The sequence below is a fragment of the Xiphophorus hellerii genome, chromosome 23, assembly GCF_003331165.1.
Source record: "Xiphophorus hellerii strain 12219 chromosome 23, Xiphophorus_hellerii-4.1, whole genome shotgun sequence".
In the NCBI taxonomy this organism is placed as follows: Eukaryota; Metazoa; Chordata; class Actinopteri; order Cyprinodontiformes; family Poeciliidae; genus Xiphophorus; species Xiphophorus hellerii.
Window position 1 is genome coordinate 8,500,448 of NC_045694.1, and position 19,901 is coordinate 8,520,348.

The 19,901-nt window shown below is 36.0% G+C and overlaps 2 protein-coding genes across 3 annotated transcripts; both read right to left on the bottom strand.

Annotated features, from left to right (window-relative positions):
• Nucleotides 1-717: 717 nt before the first annotated feature.
• tmem35 (transmembrane protein 35) lies at nucleotides 718-4,701 on the bottom strand. The gene is made up of 2 exons (XM_032555613.1): nucleotides 4,322-4,701; nucleotides 718-1,956 (listed from the first exon to the last, which is right to left on the bottom strand). Exons 1-2 carry the CDS (start codon nucleotides 4,439-4,441, stop codon nucleotides 1,591-1,593), a joined length of 486 nt encoding a protein of 161 aa, XP_032411504.1. The 5' UTR covers nucleotides 4,442-4,701; the 3' UTR covers nucleotides 718-1,590.
• A 1,677-nt stretch (nucleotides 4,702-6,378) lies between these two features.
• On the bottom strand, nucleotides 6,379-13,921 carry arl13a (ADP-ribosylation factor-like 13A). 2 transcript variants are annotated; one of them, XM_032554330.1, is made up of 10 exons: nucleotides 13,783-13,921; nucleotides 11,309-11,425; nucleotides 9,987-10,057; nucleotides 9,657-9,909; nucleotides 9,460-9,565; nucleotides 8,933-9,138; nucleotides 8,732-8,840; nucleotides 7,142-7,412; nucleotides 6,945-7,061; nucleotides 6,379-6,860 (listed from the first exon to the last, which is right to left on the bottom strand). In XM_032554330.1, the coding sequence occupies exons 1-10, from the start codon at nucleotides 13,800-13,802 to the stop codon at nucleotides 6,841-6,843; spliced, it is 1,290 nt and encodes a 429-aa protein (XP_032410221.1). In that variant the 5' UTR covers nucleotides 13,803-13,921; the 3' UTR covers nucleotides 6,379-6,840. The 2 variants fall into 2 exon arrangements, with proteins under 2 accessions (XP_032410221.1, XP_032410220.1); XM_032554329.1 differs by having other exon boundaries at nucleotides 6,379-6,840; nucleotides 13,783-13,915.
• Between the last annotated feature and the right edge of the window lie 5,980 nt (nucleotides 13,922-19,901).

A 19,901-nucleotide genomic window follows, 5' to 3' on the forward strand; every position in this document is an offset into this window, starting at 1 on the left:
CAGATTCGATGCATGTTTGGCATTACTTTCTTAATGGAACATACAATTGTGGCTATGTTTTTCACATCTGAACTAGTTTCTGTCACCTCAAAGGAAAAGATTTTGGTCAAAATGTAGAGGAACGATCCAGGAACCTAACAAAATTAAAATATTTGGACAGCATAACAATAAGTAAGTTTGGAAAAGCCCAATTAAAGCTTTCAAACCTTTGTAAAGCATTGTGTTGGTGGCAGTGCTGAGGGTCTATTTTGCTGCCACTAGTAGTGATACATCATACAACTACCCAGGAACCACAGGTACAAGTTACAAGGTGTTCCCATGGGGCAATTAACATAACCACACCAAAACTACTTAACAAGCTAGCATGCTATTAGGCTAACTTCAGACTTTTGGGACAGCCCTGCCCTCAATTCTAATGTTTTATTTTATTCAAAATTTATTTTATCAGGTAAGTAGATAGAAAACAAATGATCAATTACAAATATATATATAATTACTTAAAAACTGATTCACAAGATTATGCTTCTTTACAGAATAATTGTTTTCAAAATTCCTCTAAGTTGAGGTATACACTTAAAATCCAGAAAAAAAGTCATGCTTCAGATGGATCATTAAAAGCCCTGATATGATGTAGTCATGCTAACAATGCCTGTTAGTTTCTGCTGCAAAACTGACTTAACTTTGAATGAAAAGGCATAGATAAAAAGGAAAAAAAAGTCACTCTCACCTCCAATTCTTTATTTAAAGTTCTTCATTTACAGAAATATTGACAGGATTTGTAACTGCACCTAAAATGCTCAAAGATGGAAAAAAATCACCCAGTTTTGTACTGTAACAGTGAATTACAAGGAATAATATACAAGTTCTTACAGACAAAATTATAATTGTTTTGGTTAAGTTGCTGCTGTACCAGTTAGCAGCAAACACCTGAGGCAATCTGTGTTGCCCTAAACCTGGCAGAAGAAAGAGAATATTCAGATTATTTTATTTTAAAACAGGCCATCATCTGAACACCCAGAAATATCTACTGAAATAAACAGTAAATGAGTAGTTGCATTATTTTGTGTAATTCATCTTTGTGTTGCCACAGCTTTGAAAAGCTGACATGTAAGTGGTACAAAATTTTATCAACAGTTCTTTTTTGGCTTATGCACTCCTGACTAAATTAAGCATGCTTCAAATGGACTTATAACAGGTCTTTCCTAGCTACTTACGGTATAAAAACAAATTAGAAAAAACTAGATCCAAGGACTGATGGAGAAGCGGCATTCTCAAATCAACAATTAAAATATGTACTCAAGTAAAAACACAAACATTTATTACAGCTGCAGCACTCAAATAAATAGAAAACAGGACTGTGGTGACAATAAGTTGAGATCAATCAGGCATGATTGTCCACAATTATGCAGAGGAGAAAAGGAACATGAGTTCTTAGTTTCACAGTGGAAGTGCAGAGGAATTGGTGAACTTAATCAGTCAGCCAGCTGGACTACAGAAGATATGTATATGTGGAGGGTTATTACTAGAAGTGAATGATTCCCTTTAATTTTCAATTACTGCAATCCATTTCTTCCTTTACCGCTGTAGACCTTAAGACTGCTTGACCTTGTTCCTTTCTTGGTCGTTGATTTGCAGCTCCTCCCGGGTGTCCTCCCGCTCTGGCCGATCATCGCTCTGCCGGGCGATGAGCAGCCGGCAGGTAAGCAGAATACCAAAGACTAGAGCGTGGGCGTATCGCTTCAGGGGGTCCCCTACTAGCTGGTGGAAGAACAGCACAGCCAGCATGACGAGCAGCAGCAAGAAGTTGGCCACATCCTTTGGCCGGCCTGGGACCAGGGTCAGCACCACTCCACAGCCCACTTCTAGGGACCCAATGATCTTGCGAAGCAGAACGGAGCTGATGCCGATTTTTTTCAGACCTGGCAGCGCCTTGGCATAGCTTTTGTACGCCCTTTTCTGAAAAAAAAATCGCAAAGAAAAAGCTAAAAATTCTGCAAATGCTTTCACCATATTCAGCAGATCCAAGTGTTATTATAGTTTTTTAAACAGTTACTATTGGGGGAGCAACAATTGCAGTTTTCTATCCGATCACCAATCTTTAAAAAGTCTGGCCTGCCGATTTTGATTTTGGCCAATACCTTCTTTTTTTTTTCTGAAATGTCACAAAATATAGCAAGAATGTTGCTGAATTGCTGGGATGACTATTGTTAACTGCAAACATGCAGACATAACCTGGTGGGCCAGTCTGTCAGTCAAACCTCTCACAGCAGAGCAAAAGAGGACAAAGGCTGATTTTTAGACCTTTGCTGAGGCAGACAAGATCAGCGGATAAGATCGACTTCACATTTAAGTATTGGCCAGTCAAAATCTCCCAAAATTAAGAAAATCAGCACCGATTTATTGGTGCACCCGTAGTTAATCTAACCCACATCGTTCCAATAACAAAGACGAGCCAGTTAAGAGCCACTTTTTTCCTATGAAAGTTGTTGTGACAGAAAGTGTCACAACACTAAGAACAATATATTTAATACATCTAGAAATCTTCCATAATTTTTTGGGCTAAACCATTTATCAAATATATTTTTAAAATTCTCAAAAAAATTTTATATGATTAAACAAATCTATAATTATTTCAATTCTTTAAAATTGTATTTCAAAGAGCAACTGTTACAGTATCAAGGGTAAAAGAACCCAAATCCAAGACAAACGTCAAGAAGAAAATAAACAAATTATGTGAAACCTGACTTAATATGCCATAAAATAAATAAAAACAAAATAAAATATGTCAGTGGTCTACCAAATACATACTTACATAAATAACAGATTTTAAAAATGATTAACGTATAAATAATTTTATATTTAACTCATGTGACATTGTAAATACTTATGTTCTCATTAAAGCAACAAAGGAGGACTTTTAAATGCAGTTTGTTGTGAGACTTCATAAACAAAATTGATCAAAATTGTGGTTGGTTTTAAAACTAAACCATGGTCATTTCACTAACAATAACATTTCATATTAATAACTAATACAATGATTGCCAATCCCTACTGGGGTCTTTTTGACGAAACTGAGAAAGTTTATTTTCACGATGCATTGGAGCGCAGGCGTTCTATAAATAATCCTAATAATGGTGAAATACCCAAATAAATATGTGTCTATCTTTAACATACGACGTAGCCAAATTTGGATACACTAAATTATTTAATTACGTACTAAAAACTATCTATCTTTAATATATGATTTATGAATGGTCTAATGTCAGATCATCAATCATTACTGTGAAACAAAAGCCATTAAAAAAATCATGTGACAATAAATAATTATGTTTGCAACTCTGCAGAACTGTTGTAACTACTAATTCTGCACAATACAATAAATGCTTGCATTTACACCTCCAAATATAAATAAATGCAATTATTAAGTGTTTATCAGTACTACTGTATTACTGAATGTAATTGTTGCAGTAGAGCACCATTATTAAAAATGAGAAAGTTTATTTTAGAGCTGTTTTTGTTTTTGTGAGGCCTTGGTAGGTATGCAGTGACTGGGTATCCCCAAAAGTCTTTTATCTGCACTTTTAACAATAAATTACACATTATTATGATGGAATTTTAAGTTCACTCCAACCATTCTCATTTTTAATCCAATTATTTATTTATATATTTATCTATTTACAAATTTCCAACATTAATCAATGTGTAATATGAATGTATGCCTTTATGATTCCGTATGTTATTTTTGATGGGGATCTTTGGGATACCCTCCAGTCAGTTCTGATCCATGCAGGATGTTTCAACATCAGCACCTGCAGGTGCATCTCAGAAATTGCTCGAATGCGCCGCCATTGCTCTTCAGTTCTTTTTCTTTCTTTCTTTCAAAAAGGAAGCCTTGCAACTACACTTTTAAATGAATACACATAGTAAATCGTTCTTATTTCTGCATAAATGTAAGTAAATACACCGGCTTAACAAGAAATATATATTTTACATTAAAGTGCTTCCGCAGCGCCGATTTCGGAATTTTTTTGCATGCGCTATACACTGATGGAGATATATTATGAGGTTTATTTTACAATAAAATGACCTTCACAATGATGATTACAGCAGAGCCACATTTATCTGCGTTATAACTCAATTCTTCACAAGGATAACAAGGCTTTAGTGTGGCACGTTGCTCTACAAAGAACTAATTTTCCGGTTCTTTCATTATTTAGGTCAGCGTCTCCATATGTTAATATTCGAGCCCGTTTGCAGCAAGCCTAGAACAATGGCTCTCATTTAGCCCGACTGATGCGCTAAAGAACCAACGCTTACTCACCATCTCACTGTAGGCATCTTTGCTTAGTCTCGGGGTGAGCTTAATAGTTCCCATAAACACGAAAAATAAACCCAGAGCAAAAGAAAGGGCCACTATGGTTATTGTCCTTGGCGAGGCCATGTTTCAACCGCCGTGCACGCAGCCGGGCCGCTTCCCAGTGGAGAGTGGATGAAAGTCGGACGGTTTCCCTCAACCAGGGGGATGGGCTTCTGGATGAACCAGGAAAAAAATGGCGACACGGTGCCACCGCCACTTTACTCCGCATCCCCGAGTGGGGGGCTTTCTTCACAATTATACACAACAGAGAGCAATTTAAAAGCGCTATTAGGCCACAGACTGGTGAAACTGAACCGCTGAGAAGGAATGATTTTTGGCAGCAGTTGGTGTTGCTAGGCAACCATGATACGCTATCGAGTCACTGCACAGGATTAGCTTGACTCAGCTTCGTCCGGGTTGCATGGGGCCTGTGGACAAAATTATTTCATGGAAGAACCACCACACAAGACAGAAGAAGCTAAATTAAATTGGTTGAGCTAACAAGCGAGCTTGTAAAATTAAAGATTTGCACTAAAAGCGCAAGTGGAATGTATGGAAACATTCTGCCAGAGCTTGATAAATTCAGGAGCAGTATCTTGTTCTAACAAGATCATATCATAAAAAATTCGTTATAGCCAGAACGAGATATCAAAATATGTTCCTCTGACACATTTGGACTTGTTAATAAGACATACTGTAAAGGGGCTTGCTATGACTCTCTTCTCACTGTATTTTAGTTTTACTGAGAGACTAATCTTATTACTACCACTTTTGAAAAATGAGAAAAATTCTCAATTTAATACCGCATTTCTAGAAAGTTTTCTTGTATTAACAAGATACTGCTCCTGGATTTATTTTTAAGTTTTGACAGTTAAAAGTTTCTGTAAAAATATGACCACAGCTGATAAATTATTAAGAAATGTTTTATTTGTGTGACTTTAAATTTTGACTTTGAAACGAATGTGTCTATCTTGTCAGACAGAGTCTACGTTCCTCTGGTAATATTGCATCTTTACTCTGCTAATTATGACTATATTCTTGTAATTAAACAATTTAAAAAGGTTGTAGCCTGGTAGCCATCATATAGAAGGGACAATAAAAGTCATTTTGAAAATATTTTTCTATCATTTGTAATTTATTTTTCTTTTAGAAAAGAAAACGATAACAAAAAATCTATTAAAATAGGAAATCAGGTAAAAAAAACAACAACTTTAAAATGACTAAAAAACTGATTTATTTTTTATATTTATTGCTTCTGAGTTTCTAATTGCACCCTTTTAGAGTTTAAGTAAAATACAACATTTTACTTTTTGTTGTATTTTATATGAAAAACAAAACACAAAAAAGTTAAATTGAGATTTTATTTTAAGTCATTTCGCCCAGACCTACCTCAAAACGTCAAACGTACGTCATTGTGGCCATAAAGCTTCATCTTTGTTTTATCAGATTATAAAACTACTTTTTTCCAGACATTGAAAACAAATCTCTTGTTAAAGGGTTAACCATTGGAAACCAAGGAATACCACCAATTTCAAAGAGTGAATAAACACAGATTATGTTTATCTGTAGTGTAATAAGTCTGGAAAGTTTGTCTTATCTAAACTTTTTTAAAAAGTGAAAAATCAAAGCAGGAAAGAACACAGTCACCTGACTTCAGAGCTTTATCCTTGACGTCTTTTTATCCAGAAGTCAGCTCCTAAATTCACCTAAAGGAGTCAGGTGAAATTTTTAGCCAAGGTGGAAGAACTTGATTCAGGAGCAGGTCAGTTTTTTTTCCGTCCTCCTCTCGCTCTCAGTCCGAGGTGATGGAAAACATGCGTCACCAAGGTCAATCACATGTTCCAGTGCTTCCAGCTCACAGCTCGTTTGTGGCTGCCTTCCATGAAAATACTCATTTTCTCTCAGTTTGGGAGACCTTTAATGATTAAAATGTGAAAATAGCTTCAATAGGACGTTGATTCCAAACATCAAAACCATAAAGCTGAGTCCAAGATGTCCGACCATAACAGGAGACAAGCCACTTTAGAGACAATGTTTTTATTACATTTTATAATCTAATCAGGTATACAGCTGTTTTTGCAAAGATATCAGCTCATTGTTGGATAATTCTCAAATAATATATAAAAAAATACAGTTTAAAAATTATCACATTTTACAAACTACAAATCAACATTTTGGCCAGGTACTCACAATACTACCTAAGTTTTCTCTTTTTTGTACACTGTACAACACGACTTTCTTTTTTTGCCTTCCCTTCACTGCACACTAAGACTTCTCCTCAAATGCTCAGGGGTCAGGAGGTCAATACAACTTTCCTTGTTTGGTAAAAGTAGCAGCTATTTTCAAGTGGATGAGGTGTGTTGAGTATTACTGCTGTAGATTGTAGGTTGTGTCTGTTTGGAGAGTCGGAAGAAGCCGGATTCACTGTCCCTGAGCCTGATCCTGACGTTCCTTCAGAGCCTGGATTGCTTTTCGGTACAGATCTACCGGGAGACAGGTTCATCTGTTTAAATTAAAGTTTGTATTTTCAGAGTCCTGGGTTATTTTATCTGACAGGTGGAGGTAAGAAGAAGTGTTTGTGCCTCACCAAAGGTTGCGGAAAGGTCCACGGGTTGAGAGTACGCCACCGGCATTCCCTCTGTGTTGATCTTGTTTTTTCTTTTTACCTTCACAACCTTCTTCTTCCTCTTCCTCTCTCCTTTAGCTATATGTAAAATAAATTAAAAATATGAGGTTTCATTTCTACACACCATAACGAACAACATTAAGGCAGCTAAGGACAACCTTTAGTTGGTGTCTCGTTGCTTTCCAGGGATTCTGGAGCATCCAGCATCTCTTCTTTCACCTTTGTCTTGCGTTTCAGTTTGCCTTTCTTCGGAGGGATCAGGGCACTGCTGGCTTTGTCTCTGCTTCCAGAACTTTCTTGCCCTCCTTCATTTTCTTCACCCTCCTCTTCCTCTTCAGGTGCTTTTTCAGCATCTTTTACACCTTCTTTAACCTTCACTGGTTTTTTCTTCATCTTCTTTGACCTCAGCCTCTTCTTCAGTGTGTTTTCCTGGAAAACAAAACTCGTTATTTTGTTGTTGCTCATGTTTGATCTACCAGATTCTTCAGATTTCTGTTCTCACTTTAGATAGCAACAAAAGACCCTTTCCAAAAGACATGTTAAGAATTTAGCTGATTTAAAATGTGACTCATTATGCTTGTTTGAACAAGTTAGGATACAAAACATGATCATCACATGTTTTGGCACAAAATCATTCTTAGATAATGTAATTTTAGTCTGATCAGTTCTGCCAATTTTTATCTTTCAGAATGAGCCGTTTAAGGCCTCTAGCTGTGTTTCAACTGACCATGTAATTGGGCAAATTGCAATTACGAAAAATAAATTTGCTTAATGGAAACATGAAAATTTTGAAAGAAACTCTCGTTTTTCAATAAAAACTTACCACCGTAGGATGAGGTGGATTTTTTGCTGTATCACAATTAGCATATTGCACAAAACTGCAACGCAAACACTTTTTTCACGTCACACAAGTCACATGATCAACAGGCTGTCACTATAGGCGGAAAAGACGAAGAAGACGACAGGAAGAAGTTGGAGGATGGTGGCGCGCAAGTTTTATAATGACTTAGGCGTGATAATTGTGTTTCTTACATAAATGTGTTTTCTCGACATTAGCGGAATATCGACACAGTTATTCACACATGTGTATTGGAAATTCAGCTCCTGTCATTTTAAAGTCGAATAAGCTGCTGATGGCCACGCCTCCAAACTCAACATTTACACTCGCTCTTCAAAATGGCGGCAAACAGATGCGCAATTATACAACCGTACTACCCTCCTGTTTCTGGGTGGTAAGTCAACATCAAGATTCTTGTATTTTCAAGCAGCCGCCGTACAGCGCATACAGCCGTAAACCTAGCTGACTAAACAGGGTGGAGCTCACTTGGGTTGCTAGCGAGCTCAACAAACGAGCTAGCTGGGTTGCTAGCAAGCCCAACCGCTAGCAATTCAGCGGCTGGGCTTGCTGGGTTGCTAGGTAACGGCTTCGTGCCCGTTGACTATGACTCAACTGTCTGGAGGTTATTGAAACCGCTAAGTTTCCAGACTACAAAAGACATTAACTTATTCCCAAAAAACTTCCAGGTGTTTTTTTTTTATTGTTATTTTAAATTGTTTCGACTGTTTGAAGATTCAGTTTAGACCCAAATTTAAGTAAAAAAAACCCCAAGCAAACAAAAACAAAGACGTCCCAAATGTGAACTGAAAGCTGAAAGTAATTGTAATGTACACAATGACTGAAATATGCTATCTGGTCTACTATTTCCACAGAATTTTTTTGCCATGATGAAAACCAATGTTCTTCTGACCTTCTGCAGCATGTTCCTAATGGGCTGCAGCTTTCCTTCACCACTGTTCCTTTTCTCTTTGTCTCTGGACCGATGAACCTGACGCAGATCCGACTTGCTGGATCTCATTCTGAGGTAAGACGAAAGTGAAAATTAACCATCATGTCTTGTTAAAAGAATCAATCTCTGTTGTATTCAGTCTTTCTCTGGTTCTGACAGTACCGTTCAAGTTTGGATATTCTTTGCCCTTTCTCGGCTCTGCCTTTCTTTTCTCTCTCCCGGGGCTCCAGAGGCCGCTTGCTGTCCTGCGCCACCCGGGCACACAGATCCGGGTAATCCAGGCAAACAGCTCGCAGCAACCAGCGGAGGCCTCGCAGAGTCTTTCTGTCCGACCAGCGCCGCAGGTCCATTAAGGCTGAACAAGGCTCCTGGGAAGAAAAGCAAAAGGTTCAATCTTCATATTTCAGTCTGACTTAATTGTCATCAGGACTCCTGAACTAATGGAAAACTTTTAGAATAAAAGTAGATTTTAAATAGGGAGAATAAAGTAAAGTAAAAAAACTGCCTTTTATCCATCCGTCCATCGATTTGTTTATCAATCCATCTATATGTTCATCCATCCATCAATCGGTCAGTCCATTTGCCTTTCCATCCATTTATAGATCCATCCATCCATCCATCCTAGTTGAGTGTCCACATCCAGTCATTCTGTGACCTTGTTTCCAAGGCGACCTCTGAAGTTTACTCACAATATGGCACAGAGAGCGGCTCTGGTTGACCAGCTTCTCTAAGGAAAGAATCTCAATCAGTTCACTTCCCAGCAGCGCATTCATCTTATCCTGTTTGTTTGCCAACCTGAAAGCACAACAACACACGTAGGAATTAATCCAATATAATTTAAGTTCAACCAAAACTAGAAGTCAGGTTAAAAGCAGGAAGTCGTTACACTAATATGGGTTTTCCTGCAACCCTCGGTTGCTTCAGCAGGTCTGCGAGAACGTCCCTGGCCTCCTTCATCCTCTGCCTGTCGCTGGAGTCCACCACAAAGATGACGCCATGGGCTTCTCCGTAGAGCTCCCTCCACGCTCCACGGGACTCCACTGATCCTCCGGCGTCCAGCAGCGTGACGAGGTAGTTCTCCACTCTCAGCTCGTTTTTAATGCAGCCGTGGGTCGGCCCTGCGTCGACACCAGTAGGGACTGGATCAGCAGAACAGGTGAGTCAGGTGTTATATTCCTGCTGAGGATATCTAACGCTGGTGTGTTCAGGACTGTACCTCTTAACATCCCTCTGATCGATGAGGTTTTTCCTGCTTTGTCAAGACCAACCACGAGAATGGTCACTTTCCTTCAGAGAAATAAAAACAGAGCTATATCAGTTCTCTTTTAAAGGTGACATATTATGCTTCCTTGAACAAGTTAGGATCGGTCTATGGGCTCTATAAAACATGTTCATAAAATTTTTTGCACAAAATCATTCTTAGATAATTAGATTTTAGTCCTATTTTGAGCTCTTTTAGGGTCTCTGTCACTTTAAATCCAAATAAGCTCCTGCTGGCCACGCCCACTTAACTGAATATTCACACTGCATGTGAAAATGGCTGCAAACAGATGTGCAATTGTACAACCGTACATCTCTGAAAAGCATAAGTAGAGCCTCCTGCACAACAAGCAAGAATGCAGCAATTGGTTTCTGAGTGGTCAACCACAAAGTATATTCTCATATTTCCCAGCAGCCATTGTACAGCACATACAGCAGTCAAACCAGTTAGAACTCCACTTGGGTTACTAGGTAACGGGCAGTGTCTGCTGATTTGTGACGTTACATTTAGGAGATTTTTGAAGTGGCTCATTTTCCAGACACCAAAAAACATTAACTTATTAGCGTTTGGATGTTTTTAGAAGCAGTAGAGACCCAAATGGAAGTATAAAAAAATGCAAAATGTGAATTTTGCATGGCACACCCTTTAAGGCTAGGAATGCTGTACTTTTGGGAAATAGGCTTGGACCATATTCCTTGAAAAACCTTAGGGGTTTATTTATATAAAAAAAAAAAATCCAGGCCAACCTGGCTCTATGTGAAAAGAAATCACCGCCTTATTAAAACAAATTGTCTTTTGTAGAAAGCAAAGTTATTTTTCACTGACCACAACCCTGGATGATTTCTGCCAAACCTGCAGAAACAGGAAATCTCTTAACTAGCACCTGTCTGACACTCTGAAGTAGGCCAAAGGATGATAACAAAGATAACAAAATGAAGGTTTGGATTGGGCTTGTCAAACTCTAACATGGCTGAATTTAAACAATTCTGCAAAGAAGAGTGGACCAAAAAAGTGTTTTAGGCTAAATGTTGTCATCAAAAGTAACTAAATTATTTATTAGATTTCAGGGGAAAGAACCAGGTTTTTAGGTATAGCTAATTTCTGTTATTCAATGAAAGTAACATTTAAACCCTTTATTTTCCGTTTACTCTGGCAGTGTTTGTTTCATGATCTCAAAACATACAAGCAAGACAAAAAAAAAAAGCAAATCCAGAAAAAAATCAGCAAATGCATTCTCCTCCGTTGGAGCTTCAGGTTGAGAAAGCGGCAGTGCGTACCTGATTGGCTCCTGGATTTTGGCAACCCAGCTGCAGCAATTGCTCATCAGGTTGAACATGTTGACTTGAGGAGAACAAGGTGAGCACAGCGGCCACCATCTTCTCTGGAACTGGTACCTGCAGGCGGTAAACCTCAGCATTAGTCATAAAACGGGGCTGGAGCAGCTGGAGTAAACGGGTTTACGGTCGGGTTTGACGCAAAGACGCTTTATGCCTGTCTACTCTGGGCTTTAGGGACGATCCCAGATGGTTGGTAGTTTCCCCCATGCGTTGCAGTAGACGCTGAGCAGAAGGTCTGGCTGAGGTATTCAGGCCACTGACTAACCTGCTAGATATAAGTTTGTCAAGTACATCTGCTCAGGCACCATAATCTGCTGAAGCCCGTTTAGAATGGCCCACTTTGACAGTGTTGTTCACAACATGACCCGTATTTGTCCTCAGCAGACAAGCAGGTGAGTTTTTATTTGACATTTTGAAAATAATGGAGAAAAAACTAGTTTTCCAATAAAAATGTTTTGACGCTAGCATGAAGTGTGTCATTTAGCAAAACTGTAATGGAAGCCCTTTATTCTAATGATCTGCGGATTCATCCTGAAATCCTTCAGTCAGTTTAGATAATGTATCCTAACAAGAAAACATTAGAAAGTAGCTAAATTATTAAGATTTTGCCTAAATTAGAGTCTTTTTGAAGGCAGAAGAAATTCTGAGGAATAAATGAAACGGACTAAAAGAGAAAACAGTAAATATGCCTCTGTTCCTTAACAAAAACATGCAAATGAGGGAAAGTTTCAGAGATGGATGCCATCCATTCCATCCATCATGCCAATTAAGAGTCAAGCTTTCATTTTATAGTAGTTCCTAATAATTAGAAAAGGATTTATTTATGATTTTATTTACTGATAGGATTGAATGCTTCCGACTTTAAAATAAATAAAATAGAGCACATGTGTCAAACTCAAGGCCCGGCGGCCATATCTGGCCCGCCATAGCTTTTTATGTGGCCCTCTAGACTCCAAATTACATAAATATATTCCTCTAGTATTTACAAACACAAAATGACCACAAAATTAACAAATCCCCACATTTTTTCAGATTTTTACTGCACATTTTTCTCTGAATTGGTCATAAACATTGGGTTTAAGTGACTGCTGCCTCAGCCTTACTTATATATTAGCGCAAACATAAGAAAAATTCTTTTGGACTCCAAAAAAACCCCAAACAAACACAAAAACAATCACAAATTCCTGGATGGACTGATCGCTCTGAAAAGATGTTCAATATTATTTACACTTGTTGAATGCTGAAACTACTGTTTATTGATATGTTAACCAACTATTGGGTTTTATCGATACATTCTGGCTCAACCGGACCTTTAAAGAACATTCAGGTTTTTGATTTGGCCCAAAATGAAACTGAGTTTGACACCAGTGGTATAGAGTAATGTTCAAAAACTGAACACTTCTTTTCTTTTTAAGATGTACAAAACACATCAGGTGTTTTTGCACAAATTATTGGTTTCGGATTGGTAACACAGATTCTAGCATGAATTTCACTCAGTATTTAGATGGGAAAAGGAATTAGTAGTTATGAATATTACTACTTTTTTCACATCACACGAGTCACATGATGTTGCTTCTGGCACAAGAAGAAGACGACAGGAAGTAGTTGGAGGACGATGACGCAGTACGTTTTTTAATGACTTATCCCATGAACATACTTTTTCACGTGTGATTTTTAATTGCATTTCTTATCTATTGGAAGCACTGCAATTGTGAAATTTTGTTTTGTTTTTTGACATTAGTGGAATATCGACAAAGTTTGCTCATATTTGTAATTTAAACACAGTTAATTACTTGGAAAGGCACCAGAGATTCAGACCGCAGCTTCTTAAACAGCTAATATATCAACACATCTCGGACTGTGCAGTCAGAATTTATCCAGGCAAATATTTGCTATTTTTTTATGTAAAGAACCTACATACACACATTAAAAACAGATTTAAAGTTTCCATAATCTCTTAAAGTTTTGCCGTCTGAAGGATTTTGAATCTTTGCCAAATGGTTAATTGGATGTTGTTTACCTTCAACTGCATTTTCTAGTCAGAGTTTTGGAAATGCAAAAGCATTCTGGTTTTGGAGGTTTTCCAAGGCATAAAGCTAAAAGACTTAAAACTAAATTACCAAACCGTCAAGTGAAATTATAAAACTATTTTGCTGTTCCTCAGAAATCTCAGTGATAACTAATAAAACAAACTATTTACAAAATAAACCCACATTAACCTCTTACAACTCAGTATTCATCACAAAATGTGTTATTATTTGATTTTTTTTTTAGTAATAATTATGTCATGCAGGTGCTGAAACTCAATAAAGTGATCTTCAGTGCTGCTGGCACTAAAATAAAAAGCAGATTATGTGAGTAAATTAGCCTACATATTAAAATATGCAAATGTAAAAATTCATTCAGATACTCACAGAAGCAGATCTATGTCCATGCATTTGTTTGGGTGATGGCCCCGACTAACATCCTGCACCAACCTGATGCTCAGCTAATCAGGCTCACAGTAAGCCGTTAGTCACCTCATGTGGGAGGTGCATCCTGGGAAACTTCTCCGCCAATCAGAGAGCGCGCAGTTTCAGTGGAAAATCTCATTGGACGGCGCAGGTTTCCTTTTTAACTTTAGCAGATGGAGGTGAATAAATCCGTCCAGGACTAAATGTATCGAGTGGTGTGATGTGTGACGCTCCATGATCTCCTTTCCCAGGACTCCAGAAAGTACTACAGATACTAAATATTTTCAACATAATTAACTTTTATTTAGCAAAAAACTGCTTTTAAGAACTTTTAAAAGAGCTCTTCTTAATTATTTAATTATAAAAACTGATAAAATTGTACATTTATAAATCAATATACTATGTTACTATTGCTATATTAAGTGTGTACAACTGGTTTTGTAATGAATGTTTTGTTTGTAGCCATTGTCATGACAACGGCTAATGGAGATCCCAAAGATAACTGAAAAAAAAAAATTCAACAGACAATGATACAGAGAGCTACAGAGAATCATGATTTGTGTTTTATGAGTAGAAAGAGTTTTAAAAGTCCTTTAAGAGACATTTGCAGATTTCTATGGAAGACCAAATCTGACAGAATTAAAAATAAATATAGAAATACAGTACATCTCTGGAGAAAATAAAGAGCCCACTGCACTGAATCCCATTGAAAACCTCCTGGTTATTCCATCAAATATTAATTTCTGAACTTTTCCTGAGTTAAAACATTAGTATTGTTGTTTCTAAATGAATATGAACTTGTTTTATTTGGATTATTTGAGGTCTGAAAGCAACACATCTTTTTTGTTATTTTGACCATTTCTATTTTTTTGCAAATAAAAACTAAATTTTTGCTTGGAATTCCAGAGACTTTTTGTCAGTAAATCATAGAACAGAAGAACAATATTAATTTTACTCAAACATATACCTATAAAGAGTAAAATCAGAGAATCTGATCATTTTAAGTGGTCTCTTCATTTTTTCCAGAGCTGTATAAATATGTTTTTCCTTTTCCTTGCACATGCATTTTCAACAAGAAATGTATATTTAGGTTTTTTTTTAAGTGTTTGGTTTTTTTCACATTTCCTCGTTTCTTTTTACTTTTCTTTATGCATTTCTGCCTCATTATGCAAATGAGGAGGGCTGTGTCTTAAGGCTTCAATGTCTGCCTAGTGATTGGTTAGCATTACTCTCTGCTTGGCTTCAACTAAGATGGCTGCAGTTAATCAGAAGTCAATGAATATGAGGAAACTGTTTGGTGTTAGTATGGAAATATCTCTAAGGACACATTGAGAACAAAAAATAAAAGCATTTCTGAAAACAAAAATGGTCCAACCAGATACTAGCTGCTATTGTTTGAACTAATTTCTGTTTATCATTTATTTATTGCTCATTTCCTTTAGATTTCCCCTGCTGTTCATTTATTCTAATTGTTTATGCTTATTCTTTTTTTTGTTTGTTTGTTTATGTTTCACCTCACCCTCTGTTTATTGATTCCTTGTTTGCCTCTACCTTCTCCCTTCCCCAGCTGCATCCACAAATTGTAATTACAAAAATAAATTTACTTAATGGAAACACACCAATTTAAAAGAACTTTTTTTTTCTTTTTGATAAAGTTTTTGCATTGATGGGATGGAAATGTGAAATGTCCTATACAAATAAACATGACTTGACTTATGCCACTTTTTACATGCATAGCTAATGTATGCTTCTATTATGAATGAGTTCATGATAGAAATTATAACAGAGTAACTAGTTATATTTAGATTTACATGAGTAATTTTTTGGAAAAAGTAAATTCAGGAGTATTTTTTTACAAAGTTGTACTTTTTACTTTTAAGTAACTTTATTAAGAAGTACTTCTACTCTTACTTGTCTGGATTCACAAACATGTTTTAACCAAAAATTCACTAGACATATACACACATCTTAAGTTTTTGTTTATGTTTTATAAGTTTTATATTGATTTAAAAAATTGTCTTTTGCCTGATTTTATTTTTTACTTGTTTGTATAAATTATTGCCATTTTTGTCCTTAAAACACCAAAATTTCCACTTCACTCTATATTTTGGTCTGTTTAAACATTAAACAATTGATGTTTTGATCAGTTACTTAGTATTTTTACTCTTACTGGAGTAATCTATTGGATGGTTTATTTTCACTTTTACACGAGTAAAAATACGTTGAAGTAGTTCTACTTTTACTTGAGTACAATTTTAGTTTTTTGTGATAAAATCTAGTAACTAAATATGTCTAAATAATTCAGTCCCAGATATAATGAGTTGGAAAAATGACTCAGTTCTGCGTTTACTGCGGATTAACTCAACAGACTATGTTGCATAATGGTATTAATACAATATGAATAAGCTGTATTTATTAACAACAGCCACTAGATGGAGCCATATTAAAATGTTGTGCCTGAAACGCCATTGCGTTTGAACAATAAATCTTTTCCTATTCGGGCAGCAAATGTATCACATATATTGACAATTAAATATGATTACATGTTTATTTAAAGAACGCCGCGGAGCATTACCAGAAGATTTAAGAGGCAACGCTTCAGTTGGACTTCAAAATCAATATCCAGTTACATCTTGCAGAGACAGAACCAGCGGCCTCTCTCCGTGCTTTATCGCATTATGTCATTTAAATCCCGGTCCAATCAGGCGGTGCTGAGTAAACTCATCCCTGCGTCAGCCGCACACACACATTCACACTCATGCAGCAAAAACACAAGCATCTATTTTCTCCTGCTTTCTGCATTATTCTGCTGATGTCGCAGTGTTTGTTACAGTCAGCACCTCCTGAGTGAGAATAATCAGATGCACTGCAAAACATTTAGGTCGCTTAACTTGAAAATGAAAGTCCACATGCTGCCTTGAAAATGCAATTTAAGTCAATAAGAAAATTGTTTTGGATTTTAAAGTTCAAGATGTGGATTTAACAACAAGACAAGTTGTCTAAACATTGTTTTTTAAGTTCATTAATCTTGAATTGCGAGTTTTAACTTAATACTGCAATTTAAACCAAATAATTATTTCACAATATGCAAGAAAAAAACTGCCATCTATAAGTTAAAGAGCAACATTTCTATATGATTTTCACATTATCATGTTAAAATAAGTACTTAATTTACTTTAGAATCATTTAAATTATTGTTTCAAATTGCATGAACAAATGAATTTTACTTAAACATCATAATAAATTCTGTGCAAGAACATTTAGTGTGATCAGGACTTTAAAATAAACGTTTTCCTTAATAAAACATAAGAGTCAGATCAATATAACGCACTGCCATCTCAGAACACAGAAACATGCCGCTAAGCATTCTGGGAAATAGTTCCCACTCCTGTCTTTTCTTCTTTCAGTTTTTTAAGTGCTAACCTAAAAACTCTAGTTTACTCAACTCTTGGAGGTTTGACAAAATTACTAAAAAGTAACACAACTGACTGAGTTTATCTTTCACAAACTCACATTTAGATTCAAAATCTAAAACTTGCTAAATTTATTTGACTTAAAGAGTTGAAGATTGTAGATTCAACTAAATGTGGCTCAAATGTTTTACAGTGTATCTGTGCTGAGACAGGAAGTCTGGAACAGCTTCAGATTTAGGGCTTTAAAATGCGAGACGTGGGCAGAATACCCAAATATTGTACACAAGTAAGAGTAAAAAAGTATTTGGTAAAAAGTCTACTCAAGTATTGAGTAACTGATCAAATTATTAATAATTTAATATTTAAAAATTACATCATCAGATGAACCAAAATATAAAGTCAAGTGGAAATTTTGGTATTTCAAGGACCAAAATGACAATAATTCATATAAGTAACAAAAAATATCAAAATCAGGCTGTGTAGCTTTTAGTGCAAATATCCTGGTATATTAGAAATAAGACAAAACTAAATTACAAGCAACTTTTCTGCAAGATACAGGAGCTTGTTATTAATCCCTTAATATTGATGAACAAATACAAGTTCCACTGGCAGATTATTTCACTTAAAACATGGGAAGAAAATTCTTGTTATAAATTAAATAATCTGCCAGTGGAACTATTTCTTTTTCATAATTTTAAAGAAATTATTTACTTACAACAAGCTCCTATATCTTCCTGAAAATTTACTTGTAATTTAGTTTTGTCTTATTTGAAGTGTACTAAGATATTTGCACTAAAAATAGACCAAAAAGAACTTGGTAAAATTTTGCGTTTTTTTGCAGTGTGGTCAAAAAATAATAATAAAAAAATCTCCCTCCATCACTTTGCACATTTAACTAACAAAAATTATCTCTATGACATGTCCTGGTGTGTTATTAATCTCTTAATGGGAGTGTATAAAAGCTACCAAAGTAATCCCAACTATTCCAAATACAAAAATTAATTACAGATTTTGATTCCAAATTAACTTGAGTAGATTTTAACTGCCTAAAAGAAAAAAAAAACTATAACGATCGCACTTGTGATTGAAAAAAATTCAACATAAATGGCCACAACAGTTTTTATTCATTTGAAGCTGATTAAAGTAAAATTGAAGTGTTTGGCCACAATTAGCATCGGAATTTGAATATCATCCCAAATGTACAGTGCAAGAGTGGCAGCATCATTTTCATAAAGCCTAGTAAATGTAACGCTTTAGGTTGAGTCACCAGACACAAAATTAAACCCTATAATAACTACGTTCTCCATTCTGGATCATCTATTCAAAGAAACAGAGTATGCAGTAAAGAATCAATAGCAGCACATTTATAAATCTCATGTATAAGATATTGAAGTTTACAAAAATTCAACATAAATGGCCACAACACCAATCTCAGGGTTTTAAACTGAGATTGATCTATTAAGGACATAAAAGAAGGAATCTTCCGGTGTCGTTTATTTCAATTTCCTGTGAAGCATTTCAAAACAATCTGAAGGATCGGTAACAGGAAATATGCAAGCAGCTTGCTCTGGTTCTGCAGGAGGAACTTCCCGTCTGCTTGGTTCACTGACTGCAGGCTGGACTTGAATCACTCACACCACACTGCAAACGCATCCATTACTGCACTGCAAAAACACCAAAACTGAAGTATTTTTGGTATAGTTTCTAGTGAAAATATCTTGGTACACTTAAAATAAGATAAAACTAACTTATAACTAACTTTTTAACAAGTTATAGGAGCTTGTTTAAGTTAATAATTGCTTAATATTGATGAAAAAGTTCTATTTCCCATGGCAGAAGTGATATTTTATAACAAGACATTTTTTTCTACATTATAAGAAAAATAATCTGCCAGTGGAACCAATACTTTTTCATTTATATTAAGGAATTATTTAATTAAAGCAAGCTTCTTTATCTTGCTTAAAGGTTACTTGTTGGCTAGTTTTGTCTTATTTCAAGTATACTTGGTAAAATTTTGTGTTTTTGCAGTGTAATGACAAGTCTTCCTGAAATGTGCAAACCTCCACAAAGTCGGATCATCTCTCCTAAGATCTGATTAAACTGTATGATGTTTATTTATTCAGTTAAAGCTGAGTTGAACCTGTTCTAAGCTACTTTCATCAAAGTTAAAGCTTATTTTAATTATTATTTAAGTTGTTGGAAAAGGATTTGCATTGGAAATGTTTGAACAAATCAGGCGCCTGTAAACTAAATTTGAATTTGCACCTCTGCAAACAGGATCCTTTCATTTCATTCTTTAAAATTAATGACTAGATGTCTTTGTTTGAGTGTAACGCTTGATGGATTGTTCTGTTTGAAATCTGCACCTGTTCAGGCCTGTAGGTCACTAAAACAAGACCAAGCCCGCCCTGCTGTGGGGAACTAAAAATGGAAGTGAAACTGATCTCTCTCTTTGCCTGTCCTTCACACTACTTTCATTGGAACAGGACAGACCCTGGCAGTCAGAAAGGAGTGGCGGTTAACATCATCTTCCACTTATTTCTTTTGTTTTGTGCTTTGTTTGATGGTGGTGAAATAATTCAGTTTGAAAGATTTGATCTCCACTAGCAAATAGATTGTTAAAATGTGTCAAGTGGTTAAAAATTAATCCGTTTCCAACTGGAAAAA

Coding starts and splice junctions, on each gene's coding strand:
- tmem35 (XM_032555613.1), bottom strand. CDS start 4,441: ATGGCCTCGCCAAGGACAATAACCATAGTGGCCCTTTCTTTTGCTCTG. Junction 1,957..4,321: donor AAGATGCCTACAGTGAGATG/GTGAGTAAGCGT, acceptor TTTTTTTTTCAG/AAAAGGGCGTACAAAAGCTA.
- arl13a (XM_032554329.1), bottom strand. CDS start 13,802: ATGGACATAGATCTGCTTCT. Junction 10,058..11,308: donor AAAATCCAGGAGCCAATCAG/GTACGCACTGCC, acceptor ATTTCTCTGAAG/GAAAGTGACCATTCTCGTGG. Junction 8,841..8,932: donor AGAATATCCAAACTTGAACG/GTACTGTCAGAA, acceptor GTCTTACCTCAG/AATGAGATCCAGCAAGTCGG.